Genomic DNA, 13,646 nt, shown 5'->3' on the forward strand with positions numbered 1-13,646 from the left:
AAATAAAGAAACCTAAATAAACCAAAACAAAGCGAAACTGAAAGTACCAGGCGTTAATTGGGCTCACGTACCTCTCATTCGGCACAAATCCTAATGTTTCTATATTCGCGATGTATTTGAATAAAACTATTATTTATAATGTAGAGGCTTTGTACTTCACACGCGTTCGTATATCGACAGAAATATCTTCACATGAGCAAAAATGTGCTTGGCATACAAAGTGGACCAGTTATACCACGGACTATTTAAATTGACCAGTGTAACCTTTTTTTTGGTTGACTGTATTTTATTTTGATAATGAACAGACTGCGATGTTTGAGTTGCGAATATGTGGTGTGTGTGTGTGTGTGTGAGCGTGCGACGCGCCGGGTGAGACCGTGTGTGTGTGTGAGACCGTGTGAGACCGTGTGAGACCGTGTGAGACCGTGTGTGAGAGTGTGAGTGTGAGAGTGAGTGTGTGTGTGTGTGTGTGTGTGGGAGCGCGCGCGCGCGAGGCACCGGCGCGATATAACAGCTGAAACATAAAATACATAATTTTGGTAATACAGATAAGAGTAAGACATAATTTGAAAGCACAAAGTGTTTACTTTTATTTTTGCACACAAAATAACAACAGAACATTTGTGATTTTGTAAAATAAAGCAAGGATGAGTGTTTAATTAAAGTTACTTAAGTCAGATATTTTTTGCATATTTATACCTATACTATGATTGAATTTTATTTTTATGAAAACTAATTTTGTTATTTTTAATGTATCTTAGATATACATTTTCCTAAAATCATCCTGGCAACCCATTTTTGGTTGAAATTAAGTAATTATGTATTATTGTTATTATGACACCATAACTTTTGACCAAAATATCGTTCAGTCGTTTCTGTGTGGCTCAGTTCAAAGATCCTCTGAGCCAATTTTTGTAGGAATTGGGAAAATTTTGTCGTAACGAAAAAAGTAATACTGTACTATTTAAAATGGCCACTACTGTTATGGGTGGAGTCTTAATGTAAGCTATTGAATGTGATCAGAATGGGGAGATTATTAAGATTAACTAAGCTTGATTTTTCTAGAACAAAGGGTTCAAAATTTAAAAGCTTTAGAAAAGTGAATTTTTGAACCGGTGGTGGTGCCATAGAGTTGATTCTACAGACTCCAAAATTGGTCAAATCACTATTCATTACCATCTTTACAATTGTGCCAACATTTTTAATGTTAACATTTTTATTGGAAATGAAATGATTTGCATGTTTAAACCACAGAATAAAACATATTTCCATTAAAGAAAATCATAAATGATTACATAAATAACATTTATTAAGTTTATGGAATGTATAAAACACATCAAAACAATCAACAAAGTCTAAACATTTGTGATCTGAATCTAAACAGACTTGCTTTGGCAAGACACTCTTGCTCCTCCTTTTATATTTTGGGCTTTCCTTTGATCTAGTGTTAAATTCAAAATCATCCCTCTACCCAAGTCCTAGATGGGACATCCCCTTTACATCCCCCTTTTTCCATAGTACAAATGCATGACCATTATGTGCATGGCTGCTCCTTAATCTTTCCCAACACTTGACCTGAAGTGAGTATAACCATGATAAGTCAGTGAGTTTACAATCTAACAAAGCAGGTTCTGATTAACAAAACATCCAGTAATGAACTCTGGTCAAACTTGATTTTCAGTGGAAGAGTTTTTTAGGAGGAATAGAACACATTAGTGTATGTGGTTTACTAACATGCTACTAATATTTCTGTATTTATATGATGTTTGACCCAATAACATCTCTTGAATACATGTATGTCCTGTGCTAGTGCTAGATTTGAGACAAGGCAAGTCATTTGAGGAGGGAACTTGACAGTGAGAGAACAGTCATCTCGAGTGTGGCATTTCCATCCACATGCTTTATCTGTGTCATACTAATTCGTTGACATATCAGATGTTTTAGTCAAGTGATTATAGTCCATCTTTCTCACTTGTAAAGGAATAAGCAGCTCAGTCAGAATGTCATAGAGAATATTACCTACTTATTTAGGTTTGCGAGGTGTATTCCACTTTTTAGGATGATGTTTTCACTATCATCTGTTTGTTTTTTAAAAAGATAAGTTGAACACCGTCTTTCTCTTTGCCCTCTTCCTCCTGTGCTGGTCAGATTCTGTTTTCTGCAGATGACGAAATGGAGGATTCAGATGGTGACGACGATGTACGAAGACTCACAGGGCTCAAGCCTGTTAAGAAAAAGAAGCACCGTCTTGGTATTCCAGTTTGAATTCAAATCAATTTAGACTTGAGGCCTCCCTCATTCTCATGACCTCACCTCATTTACCTGAACATGGATCAGAAAGTGAGAGGCATGAAGGCTAACTCAGCCTATGATTTGTGAGGTAAAGGACCCATGCTCTGGTAGACAAACACAAGAGAAGCCTCCGGACATCACTAAAAGGTTTTTTGCTACCCTATGTCAAAGGGTTTTGGCTTAATGAAGATGATCAGACCATAATATTTTCAGTCTGTCAAGGTTTTTTGTGCACATTCATAATTCAGTACGGCGGCTCCTTTGTCATGCTTAAAGAACATGTGATTCTCCAGTGGATATACAACACAACTACATCTCCTCCTCTCATCTGTCCAGCCTTTGAACTGCACAAAGCAATTCAAAACCTTTTAAAAAGTGTCTACCTTACAAATAACATACTGTTGTTCAACTGAAATAAGTACCTTTAACCATATGCATGTGACTGATCACACTGACTTGGGCAAACCGTTCAAGGTCACTCGAAGTTGATTCCAAAGTGTGTTTGTGAGTGTAGCTGCAGCAGAGAGTTTTGTGCGTGTCAGCTGTGAGGAAACTGTGCTAATAAATGTTACAGAATAACATTGGTCAGCAGTTATGAGCCAGCACTATAATACAGTTGGTACAATCTGCTTGCAATGTGTGGTTTTAACCATTCGGCAGCAGACGATTTGAGATGGTACGTAAATCCAGGGATGGCTGTTTCAGACCCCTGACTGGGATGGTTTGTCTTACTGTTTGGCTTGTCAACGTGTATCTGCCTCAATTCAGTGTCGCTGTGTTCTAACACTAATTTTTCCCTGTATTTATTTTCCCAACACTTGACCTGAAGTGAGTATAACCATCATAAGTCAGTGAGTTTACAATCTAACAAAGCAGGTATGCCTTAAAGAAAAGGCTGCACAGACTGTTCTAATTAACAAAACATCCAGTAATGAACTCTGGTCAAACTTGATTTTCAGTGGAAGAGTTTTTTAGGAGGAATAGAACACATTAGTGTATGTGGTTTACTAACATGCTACTAATATTTCTGTATTTATATGATGTTTGACCCAATAACATCTCTTGAATACATGTATGTCCTGTGCTAGTGCTAGATTTGAGACAAGGCAAGTCATTTGAGGAGGGAACTTGACAGTGAGAGAACAGTCATCTCGAGTGTGGCATTTCCATCCACATGCTTTATCTGTGTCATACTAATTCGTTGACATATCAGATGTTTTAGTCAAGTGATTATAGTCCATCTTTCTCACTTGTAAAGGAATAAGCAGCTCAGTCAGAATGTCATAGAGAATATTACCTACTTATTTAGGTTTGCGAGGTGTATTCCACTTTTTAGGATGATGTTTTCACTATCATCTGTTTGTTTTTTAAAAAGATAAGTTGAACACCGTCTTTCTCTTTTGCCCTCTTCCTCCTGTGCTGGTCAGATTCTGTTTTCTGCAGATGACGAAATGGAGGATTCAGATGGTGACGACATGTTTTCAGTATCATCTGTTTGTTTTTTAAAAAGATAAGTTGAACACCGTCTTTCTCTTTGCCCTCTTCCTCCTGTGCTGGTCAGATTCTGTTTTCTGCAGATGACGAAATGGAGGATTCAGATGGTGACGACGATGTACGAAGACTCACAGGGCTCAAGCCTGTTAAGAAAAAGAAGCACCGGCTTGGTATTCCAGTTTGAATTCAAATCAATTTAGATTTGAGGTCTCTCTCATTCTCATGACCCCACCTCATTTACCTGAACATGGATCAGAAAGTGAGGGACATGAAGACTAACAACCTATGATTTGTGGGGTAAAGGACCCATGCTCATACCAACATACACGAGAGAGGCCTCCGGACATCACTAGAAAGATTTTTGCTACCCTATGTCAAAGGGTAGAACATAATATTTTCAGTCTGTCAAGGTTTTTTGTGCACATTCATAATTCTGTACTGCGGCTGCTTTGTCATGCTTAAAGAACGTGATCCTCCAGTGGATATACAACACACTACATCTCCTCCTCGCATCTGTCCAGCCTTTAAAACTGAACAAAGCAATTCAAATAACATACTGATGTTGTTCCACTGAAATAAGTAGCTTTAACCATATGCATGTGATTGATCACACTGACTTGGACGAACGTTCAAGGTCACTCGAAGTCGGTTCCAAAGCGCGTTTGTGAGTGTAGCTGCTGCAGAAAGTTTTTTTTTTGTGCTTGTCAGCTGTGAGGAAATTGTGCTGATAAATGTTACAGAATAACACTGGTCAGCAGTGTTATGAGATAGCATTACAATACAGTTAGTACAGTCTGCTTGCAATGTGTTTTTTTTTTAACCATTTGGCAGCAGACGTTCTGAGAAGGTACGTAAAGCCAGGGATGGCTGTTTCAGACCCCTGATTGGAATGGCTTGTCTTACTGTTTGGCTTTTCAAAGTGTATCTGCCTCAATTCAGCGTCGCTGTGTTCTAACACTAATTTTCCCTGTATTTATTTGTTGTTTTTATGGCCTCTTAAAAGGACAGTTCACCCAAAAATGTTCTCACAGAAGAACAAGCTTCACCGTTTTTGAACAACATGATGGAGAGTACATGATGCTTTTCATTTTTGGGTGTACTGTCTTTAAACTTTGTTTCTGTTTTGCTACTCGTTGCAGGGTAGATGCTGTGGTGCGAATGCTTCTGTAACTTCTTGCACAGTTGGGTGTTACATTGTGGTATCTTTTTATGCGGTATTACCTTCAGGTTTTGTATGCTTTTAAGCATTCCCCGTTGCCTCTATATACTCAGACACTGTCAAACTCTAAACACTAAACCAGCAGGCCTTTCCTTCCAAATGCTTTCTCATCCACCTTCACACTATTCTGCTCTATGGAGCATTTGATTTTATTCCAACACTAAAGCACAGATCCTTGGAGAATGATGCATTTAAATCTTAAATCTTAAAAAGGTAAATCTTAAACCTAGTTTTTGTAATCTTTATTCTGAAGATGGATATAATGTGAAGAGGAAGATGCCTGTAGGTTTAGAGTTGGAGTGAATGTAATTGGGACTACAGGACCAGTTGTTTTATCATTTGCATTGTCAAACTGATATTTAATGGACCAAGTTTGTGGGAGTACTGTTTGCACACGGTATGTGTTTGTGTTTTACAGGGATGAATTGACACCAGGCCTTCTGGTCAGGCCTGCTGAATGAACAAGATTACTGATAAGGATTTCGTCTAGGTGGAAATATAACTGCCTTTCCCTCTTCGGGTTTGATTCTGACTATTATTACAGAGCAATCTTGGTTGGATGTGGAGAGGGGTGTTAAGTACTAAACAATATTAGATGATTAAGAATTACTGACAAATTATGAACTTATGTATGCTTTTTCAATAAACAGTGTAAAAATGGCTATTTGTATGTTGTTATTTTATGATCTGTAACTTCTCTTCCACAGCTTTTTTTTTTACATAAATATTTTAACAGCAAAAGAATGCTTCCTTGACCAGAATTTGAACCCAATCCGTCACTGTGAGAGGGCTGAATCTTAACCACAAGAGAGTTATATATATCAGCATTTTAGAAAATAAAATTAGCTTGTGAATTGTAATTCAGAGCATTTTAAATAGCATACTTTGTTTAACTTCTGTAATATGACCGATACACACTATTCACACTAAAGACGGTAACTATAAAGTTTGAATAATCATTCCAATTCTATAAGATTAGGGAAGTCCATGCCATAACTATAAAAATAATGATATTGTTGCAGTCACTCAGAATATTTCTTAACTGTAAAACCACATAAATGTAAAATGTACAACAGAATGTCAGAATCTATGTTTAAAGAGCTTGAACATTTAAAGTGGCATCCAAGAACATTTGCTGTGGACACCAAGGCTCAGTCACACTGCGAGCCTTAGTGCTCAATTCTGATTTTTGCTCCGATCTGAAAAATAAAGACAAGGACGAGACAAAAGAGAGTAGAGTTTTGAAATTTTATGATACAAGTCCTCATGTTTTGCTTGCTTGTATATAGAGTTGTCACTGTAATACTTCAGTGTTCTGACAACACTGTACTTCCACGGACTACCTTTCGCAACTGTCTTGATAACTTTGGGTATGTAAAATCTTTGAAGTGACTCCCATGAGCGCAAAATCGTGACAGATGTTCATCTAGAGTGACATAAAAGTCGCATGAATTCCGATATGACGGTTTAGACTGTGGTCACATTGCAAAACATCTGACCTGTATGGGATTTAGTACCACATGGAAGTGGCACAAATCGGAATTGAAACGATCAGATTCCATTTGGTTTGTGCTGTTCACCGTCATGAGAAAAACAGATCTGAGTCACATGAGCAAAAAAATCTGATTTGGGCCACATTTGCCCGCGGTGTGAACGTAGCCCAATATAGTTACTGTTATTGTTCTTGATGTGAACTTTAGGTATATTCTGGATTTGACTGAATCCTGAAAAGTGGGTGTTCAATACCAGCATATAGCTGGCTGTGAGTTTACAGAACAACATCCCAAATTGAACATGGACAGACTTACTTTATGTCATCTTCTTTAATTATATTAGGCACGTGGGTGTCATCTGTTGGTTCTTCTGAGCTGTGTGTAGACCTCTCAGGGGAATCCTCCATGCGTGGCCTTTTAATTGGTGTTAATGTAAATGAAGATTCAGATTTGACGGGAAAATCCTCATCGGAGCAGGACACACTAGCACAATGACTCAAAAGAGGTCTCACTTGAATGGCTGTTATTAAACCACATAAAAATGAAAATCAAACCAGTGAAGCAAAACACAAAACTTAAATCACAAGTGAACTTTTAGCTAAAAATGTTACCTTTACTTCTCCGTTTTGGCTTTTTTTGGGTGCGTACTGCTTGGACCGCAACGCTCTTCAGAATCAGAGCATTACACTGGCAGCCTATCTCGCGTGTTATTGGCTGTTGGAAAGATGCAGAAATACAGAAATAAAGCAATGTAAATATTCTTTCTATAGCTCTTCTGTTGTTAGAAAACAACAAAACCATGAACCACAGACATTTTGACCTTAAAGCTGCAGTCCGTAAATTTTGCCTCTTTGTCGCGATCTCCGTTTGAAAAATTGCAGCTGTTTGCGGAATTATCTTCCTTGCGTGGGTTGTGCTCCGCCGCGGCTCCAGCACGGATGAATCTAATGTTTTGAGGAGTATGTGTGGCAGTCAGTCACCGCACCGTTGTGGATATCACAGATTCTAGCCTATGTCTTGGAATGTATGACCCAAATAAGCATTTTCACCGGATATTGTCATCTGAACAAGTAACAAGTCTGCCACGTTTGTTCTGACCAACTGAGGAAAAAAGCATTACAATAAATTGCGCTACCAATGGTGATTTTATCTAAAGATCGGTTAGCTCATATCACATCAAACCATGCAAATTATTATTATTGTTATGCTTTATTCTCAAATTAATGTTAACAACATCAGCATTGCCTATAGTGTTTATTAGCGTGTAGATTTCAACTTCTGTACAGTCTAACCTCTAATTGTCATACCCTTCGAATTTCATATTAAGACATTTTTTTAACCAAAAAAAAAGTTATGCTCCCTTCGAACTGGTTGTCTTTAAAATACAAATCTTGTGTAATCCCAGGCTATCTCTAATCAGAAGCTCATTTAAAACTGGAATATAATTTAATTTCATTCACATGTGTTTCATAAACACATAGTCCTTTCTGGATTACAATCCGCCATCGAAATGATACACTTAATTATTCCAGCTGCTGTGAGAAAAGGCTATAAATGATCCGCCACCTGCAGGATCCTAAATCCCATGCCATACCCTAGTAGCCGGGACAACTTCTTCATGTTTACAGACGTGACGTAAAGACGCGCCAACATTAGGGCTGAAACGATAAATCGACATTATCGACAATAAAAAATTGTCGACAAATATTTTTGTTGTCGAGTAGTCGTTTGATCTCATATGACCTAATGTAAGAGCCTGCAATAACGCGGTTTGACCAGTGTGGCGCTGTAGTGAAAAAATATTATTTCATTAGTTATAGTTTGGTTTGCAGAGATCAAAACTTGATCTAGCTCAGGACTGTTTTGATTATCATAACCCTATAAGGTATTTTAAGAGAGATTATGTTGTGAAAAATAGTTTATCAAAAAATAAAACGTCTTATCACAACCTTTATTTTGTTTCTTATCCATATGACTTACAAAAAGATTTTAGGCAGAATGATGTGTCATTCAGCTACTTTTTCATATAGCTAATTAAATGGTGAATAAGAGAGTTTCTCTGCCATCTCATTTTGTGTGCCAAGTATAATTGTAATTACATAATATGACTTTCAAAAGCTGAAGTGATTACCTTAATTTATTTGTCAGAATATGTATAACTCAATATTTTAACTAATTGCAAAAGCTGAATAATCAATAAATGTCTACTGATTAATCAGCGAAATAATAGATGATTGTTCGATTAACCGTTAGAATAATCGTTAGATTAATCGACTATCAAAATAATAGTTTGTTGTAGCCCTAGCCAGCATGCTCGAATTTCCCGCGAAAACCTACCTGTACCACTCAAATTAGAAAACATTATTAGAAGCTAACCGCTGTGAATCGGGCTAAAGTAAGGCGATAGTTTTGAACACTGGCTGGTTACGTACTTGCTCAAATATTGATTTCTTACCATTTTTAACCAAAAAAAGTTACGGACTGCAGCTTTAAAGTTTACACATTTTTAAACGTTACCTGTAAAACCTGTTCACAGAGACTACTATCCAGACTTATCCACTTTGTTTCTTTTATGAATGATATTGTGAGAAATGTTTCAGGGGGTTTTAGTCCATAAAATTAAAGTCAGTGGTAACTGGTTTTGTTGTTGTTTGGTACAAACATTCTTCAAACTATATTCTATTGTCTTCCACAGATCAAAAAGTCATACAGGTTTGGAACGTTAGGTGAATAAAAGACCATTTTGATTTTGCAGTGAACTGTCCCTTTAAATGCAAAAATCTAACATGGTTGGTGGTTCTATACGTAAGCAAAGAACACTTCCGGTCAGAGTGGGCGGTTCTTCGATAGAATAAACTGCAATGTTAACCAGGCAGGCGCTACTTACCTTCACACTCGGTGCTGGACCAACGGTGTATATTGTCGGAACAGCCATATCTATCAAGCTAAGAAAGTCAGTGAAGCCCATGTCGTACTGCTGTAAATTTGTGAAGCATTCTGGGGCGAAATGCTTCGCACACAACCGCGAGCTCTCCGATATTCCTCCTTCCTCAAAATGCAAAAATTCAAGCCAGCGGGCTCGCAACCACGGCAGCTTGGGGAAAGGGAACAAGGTTTTGTGCGGATAACAACCCAAAACGCACCTTTTCACCATATCTGTCCGTCGCTTGCTATGCTCGTTCAGTGTTTGGCGATCCGACTCTTTTCCGTGACGCGAACTGGTTCTTATTTGACTGTTCATTTTAAAGAATCGGATCGAAAGATCCGGTTCAAATGATTCCTGCGTCATGACGCCGCTACGTCACTCAGCATAGCATACATGAAAGGTTGTTTCCAAGGCGAAGAGCTTAGTGATTACATTTTGATGAAAGAAATGCAACGTCTAAGAAGCTTCTGAAGAAAGCAATACTTACTCGTGCGGGAGGGGAAGCGCCTACAGTGTACAGAGTGGGAACGGCCGTGTTTGCTAATGTAAGGTAGCACGTTATCCCAGCAGTAACCATCCCCAAATTGGTGAAGGATTCGTCAGAGAAGTGCCTGTCACAAAGCCGCGAGCTGGCGCAAATAGCCCCTTCTTCAAAATGTATAAATTCCAGCCACTTTTTTCGTAACCAGTTTGTGGTTGGGAAACAAAATAAAGTACGTGCGTTAGAACAGCCAAATACACACCGACGAACCATGATTAGAGCAGAGAAGAGAGATCATTTAGTGGGAGGGACATTCTCATTCTAGAGAGCATCTGATTGGACAAGAACCCGTGTAGTGCTGGATGACTCATCGATATTTTGTTCCGTTTTGCCGTAAATGCCCCTTTTGGGTAAAATTAAATAAACATGAAGTTTTCGTGTGTGTTTTTTTAAATGCAAACGAGCTGATGTTCCCCGTCCCCTTTCCAGAAGAGGGCTGAGTTTACAACTCGTGCTTCTCAGATATGAAGTGGTGGGATCATGCAGAGTTGGTATTGATCCATCCTTGATTAACAGCTTTGATGCAAATCCTGCATTGTACTGACCCACGTTTACGAAGCAGTTTGGTGTAAAATGGTTAGCACACACACACACGTATTTGCCTGCATTTTTGGGCACATTCCCTTCAAAAATAAAACGGAGCGACTGCGTCTTCAGTGGCTCAGATGCCGGGAGTAAATGAATACTCATGTATATTTAGTGTTATGTTAGAATCATTATTATACTCTTATACCTTTTGTTCTTTAATATTTTGAATTGTTTTTAGCTTTATTTTTTGTTTTTCATTTAAATGTTAAGTTATGAAATTTTGTTGTATGCAGTTGTCATTTTAATTTAATTTATTTATTTTTAAAATGTGTATAAGTAGTATTTATCAAGTTTTAGCTTTTAGTTTTGGATCTGTTTTAGTTGTTTTAATACTACAGTTGACTGCTTCTGTTGTCCTCATTTGTAAGTCGCTTTGGATAAAAGCGTCTGCTAAATGACTAAATAAAAAAAATAAAATGTTCATTGTAACAGCTAAGAACAGCACATTTAGGTTGTTTACCACGTAGCTGAGACATTCTTGTTAATCTAACTCGGGGGAGGAAGTAAGCTAATAGACAGCTTTCGTCACAGGTGCTTATGCCAATGTGACGCCACATTGGGTTGCAGACACAAAAGTCTCGTTGTTCAGACTGTCAGCCCAAATCCGATTTTTGTGCAAATCCGATCATATTTAGATAGTCTGAACGGCAGCGAACTACATGAAATCCAATTTGTGCAAATCTGTTTCAAGCTACATTTATATGTGGTTTGGAATCCTATTCAAATCGCATTCCTGGAAATCCGTTTCAGTCTGACCGGTCAGATCGGATTCAGCGTAGCTTTTTCATGTTCTCACGCTATGTAAAATGTAAAAACGTCAGACATTTTTATAGAAAACAATAAACGTCTTTACAGAAACAAGATTGTGTCCTTGCAAACTGCAAGTCAAGCGGAAAAAGACACTATACTGCTATAAGCACCTCTTTGAGTTTTGAGACCGACGAAGACGGCAACACGGAATATAGTCACACATTCCAGCTTCCTACGTTTCTGCCGATGCCTCATAAAACGAATATAATCCAGCGTGACCGCAACATGTTGACATGTCGTAAGACAACATCTGTATTGCTGTTATTGTTGTTTTTACCGTAGGCATAACAACACACCAGCATTGCCATAGAAATTCCGTAAAACGAAAGAGCGCTTATGGACATAGTGTTAATTTCGTTAACGAAGACTATGATGAAAAATGTTCGTTGACGAGCTTTTTTCCCATGACTAAAGGCCCGTTCACACCAAGCACGATAACTATAAAGATAACGATAAAGATATAGTTCTAAAAGTCGTTCTTAATATTAAAGAATAGCATAGTTCACACCACAACTATAACGATAACGATACAGAGGAATGATATCGTTGTGATCACTTTCAAAATGATTTTTTTCCAGCTGATGAACGATAAAACACTGACAGCCAATCAGAATCCATCCTGCTGTAACCCAAAAGGGTCTGGCAGCAGCGTTGCACTTGCACTCTCAGACTTGCACTCTCAGACACTTGCGCTTCCGCTAGCGATGTCACTTGCAGGCTTTATTTTTTATTTTGTTCTATTTTTTATTAATTTTTGTTTGAATATCTCAATATTTTACAACAGTAGCCTGGTGGTGAAGACAAGAAAAAAGAAACTAAATTAGTTTTAATTGTTTAATCACCACCACAGCGTCTTGTCTCCATTGGCAACACGCACGATTTGTGTCGATTGCAAGTGACGTCGCAGGTAGCGGAGAGTGCAAGTGGCGATTGCAAGTGACATTGTAATTTAGTTTCTTTTTTCTTGTCTTCACCAACTGGCTACTGTTGTAAAATGTTGAAAGATTCAAACAAAAAGTAATCAATAAATAGAACAAAATAAAAAATAAAAAAGACTGCAAGTGATGTCAATTGCGGAGACTAAAAGTAGACTAAAATGTTGAGACTTTTAGTCGACTAAAACTTGACTAAAACTAAATAGGATAAGGTTGACTAAATATGATAAAAACTAACAAGGACATTTTAGCCCGGGACAAAGACTAAGACTAAAATGAAAATAGCTGACAAAATGAACACTATATGGACACACAAATCGGATATGAACAGTTGCAATACACTGTGTGGACAGTCATTTATTCAAATCAGATTCTATCCGGCTATGCACAAAATCGGATTTGGGCTGACAGTCTGAACGAGGCTAAACGGCTCAGTGGGAGACATGGGGAGAAGAAAAAAAGGAGCAGGTGGATTTTTACCATCATAGGGTGGTTGCGTACTCACACTGCAAATGCAAAATTAGGTTCATTGTAAAAGTGAGTTTTGCATAAAAGGTTCCCATTTTAACATTTGAAATAAGTTGCTTCAGCAGTCGTTTTTTAACACCTCTGATTTGAAGAGTTCCAAAAGGGGACGTGGTTAACTGATAAGGTGGGAGGGTAGAGTGTGGAAAGGGAAGGGTTTGCATAAAAAGGGGAGTTTCATTAAGCAAATAAAGACATCGGGGAGAAAGGAAGACATTTATATAGCATTCAGAAAGAAGTGATAGTTAAAAAGTGTAGTAATCTGAGGTGGCAGGAGGAAAAAAAACTATTTTAACAAGGCTGAGAATAGGGCACACAAGTTTAAAGGGGTCATATGATGCGATTTCAATTTTTCCTTTCTCTTTGGAGTGTTACAAGCTCTTGGTGCATAAAGAAGATCTGTAAAGTTGCAAAGACTAAAGTCTCAAATCCAAAGAGATATTCTTTATAAAAGTTAAGAGTCAACCACGCCTACCTAAAACGGCTCGTTCTAACACGCCCCCACATGTCTATGTCACAATGTAGGAAGATTTGCATAACGCCGCCCAAATGTTCACGCAAAGAAAGAAGGTGTAACTTTTATTCTCGCTGTAGTATTGTTGTTGCCGCCGCCATGTCGTGAAGGCGCTGTGTGTTTCGTTGTGAACGCAAAACTACTTTGGCCAAAAGTAGGACGATATCCGCTTCGTCATGCCTAGAGCTGATCCGTGCTGGTCGCTGAGGAAATACATCAACTTCGCGCTGTCGATCTCCGGACCGGCTTTCACCGTGGACGAAGCGGAGTCCAGCCCGGGGTCATCACATGTGGTTGCCGCAAGCCCGC

General features: G+C 38.2%; 2 protein-coding genes across 7 annotated transcripts in view; one reads left to right on the forward strand and one right to left on the reverse strand.

Annotated features, from left to right (window-relative positions):
• The window catches only part of LOC107656046 (store-operated calcium entry regulator STIMATE-like), a 15,830-nt gene extending 9,984 nt beyond the window's left edge, over positions 1 to 5,846 (forward strand). For 2 of the 3 annotated variants that reach the window (XM_016443705.1, XM_016443706.1), the window contains exon 8: positions 2,149 to 3,089. In XM_016443705.1, the coding sequence (XP_016299191.1) occupies positions 2,149 to 2,265 (117 nt within the window). In that variant the 3' untranslated portion in view covers positions 2,266 to 3,089. Of the gene's footprint in view, positions 1 to 2,148; positions 3,090 to 5,423 lie in introns of those variants that run through there. The other variant, XM_016443707.1, reaches the window with a different exon arrangement.
• On the reverse strand, positions 3,774 to 10,572 carry LOC107656047 (THAP domain-containing protein 10-like). 4 transcript variants are annotated; one of them, XR_001630515.1, is made up of 4 exons: positions 9,642 to 10,568; positions 7,110 to 7,212; positions 6,814 to 7,018; positions 3,774 to 3,929 (listed from the first exon to the last, which is right to left on the reverse strand). XR_001630515.1 is itself a non-coding variant. In XM_016443709.1 (4 exons), the coding sequence occupies exons 1-4, from the start codon at positions 9,785 to 9,787 to the stop codon at positions 3,887 to 3,889; spliced, it is 753 nt and encodes a 250-aa protein (XP_016299195.1). In that variant the 5' UTR covers positions 9,788 to 10,572; the 3' UTR covers positions 3,774 to 3,886. The 4 variants fall into 4 exon arrangements, 3 of the variants coding, with proteins under 3 accessions (XP_016299195.1, XP_016299194.1, XP_016299196.1); XM_016443709.1 differs by having other exon boundaries at positions 9,386 to 10,572; XM_016443708.1 differs by lacking the exon at positions 3,774 to 3,929 and adding an exon at positions 5,991 to 6,204 and having other exon boundaries at positions 9,386 to 10,572.
• Positions 10,573 to 13,646: the final 3,074 nt, after the last annotated feature.

This window comes from Sinocyclocheilus anshuiensis, unplaced genomic scaffold, assembly GCF_001515605.1.
Source record: "Sinocyclocheilus anshuiensis isolate Anshui unplaced genomic scaffold, SAMN03320099.WGS_v1.1 scaffold51, whole genome shotgun sequence".
Classification (NCBI taxonomy): domain Eukaryota; kingdom Metazoa; phylum Chordata; class Actinopteri; order Cypriniformes; family Cyprinidae; genus Sinocyclocheilus; species Sinocyclocheilus anshuiensis.

Bases quoted from the DNA above. Each gene is read 5' to 3' on its own strand.
- LOC107656047 (XM_016443708.1), bottom strand. From the start codon at position 9,787: ATGACGCAGGAATCATTTGAACCGGATCTTTCGATCCGATTCTTTAAA. The intron at 7,213-9,385 runs GTAAGTAGCGCC...TCTTTCCAACAG, and splicing joins GTCCAGCACCGAGTGTGAAG to CCAATAACACGCGAGATAGG. The intron at 6,205-6,813 runs GTAAGTCTGTCC...TTTATTTTTCAG, and splicing joins ATTAAAGAAGATGACATAAA to ATCGGAGCAAAAATCAGAAT.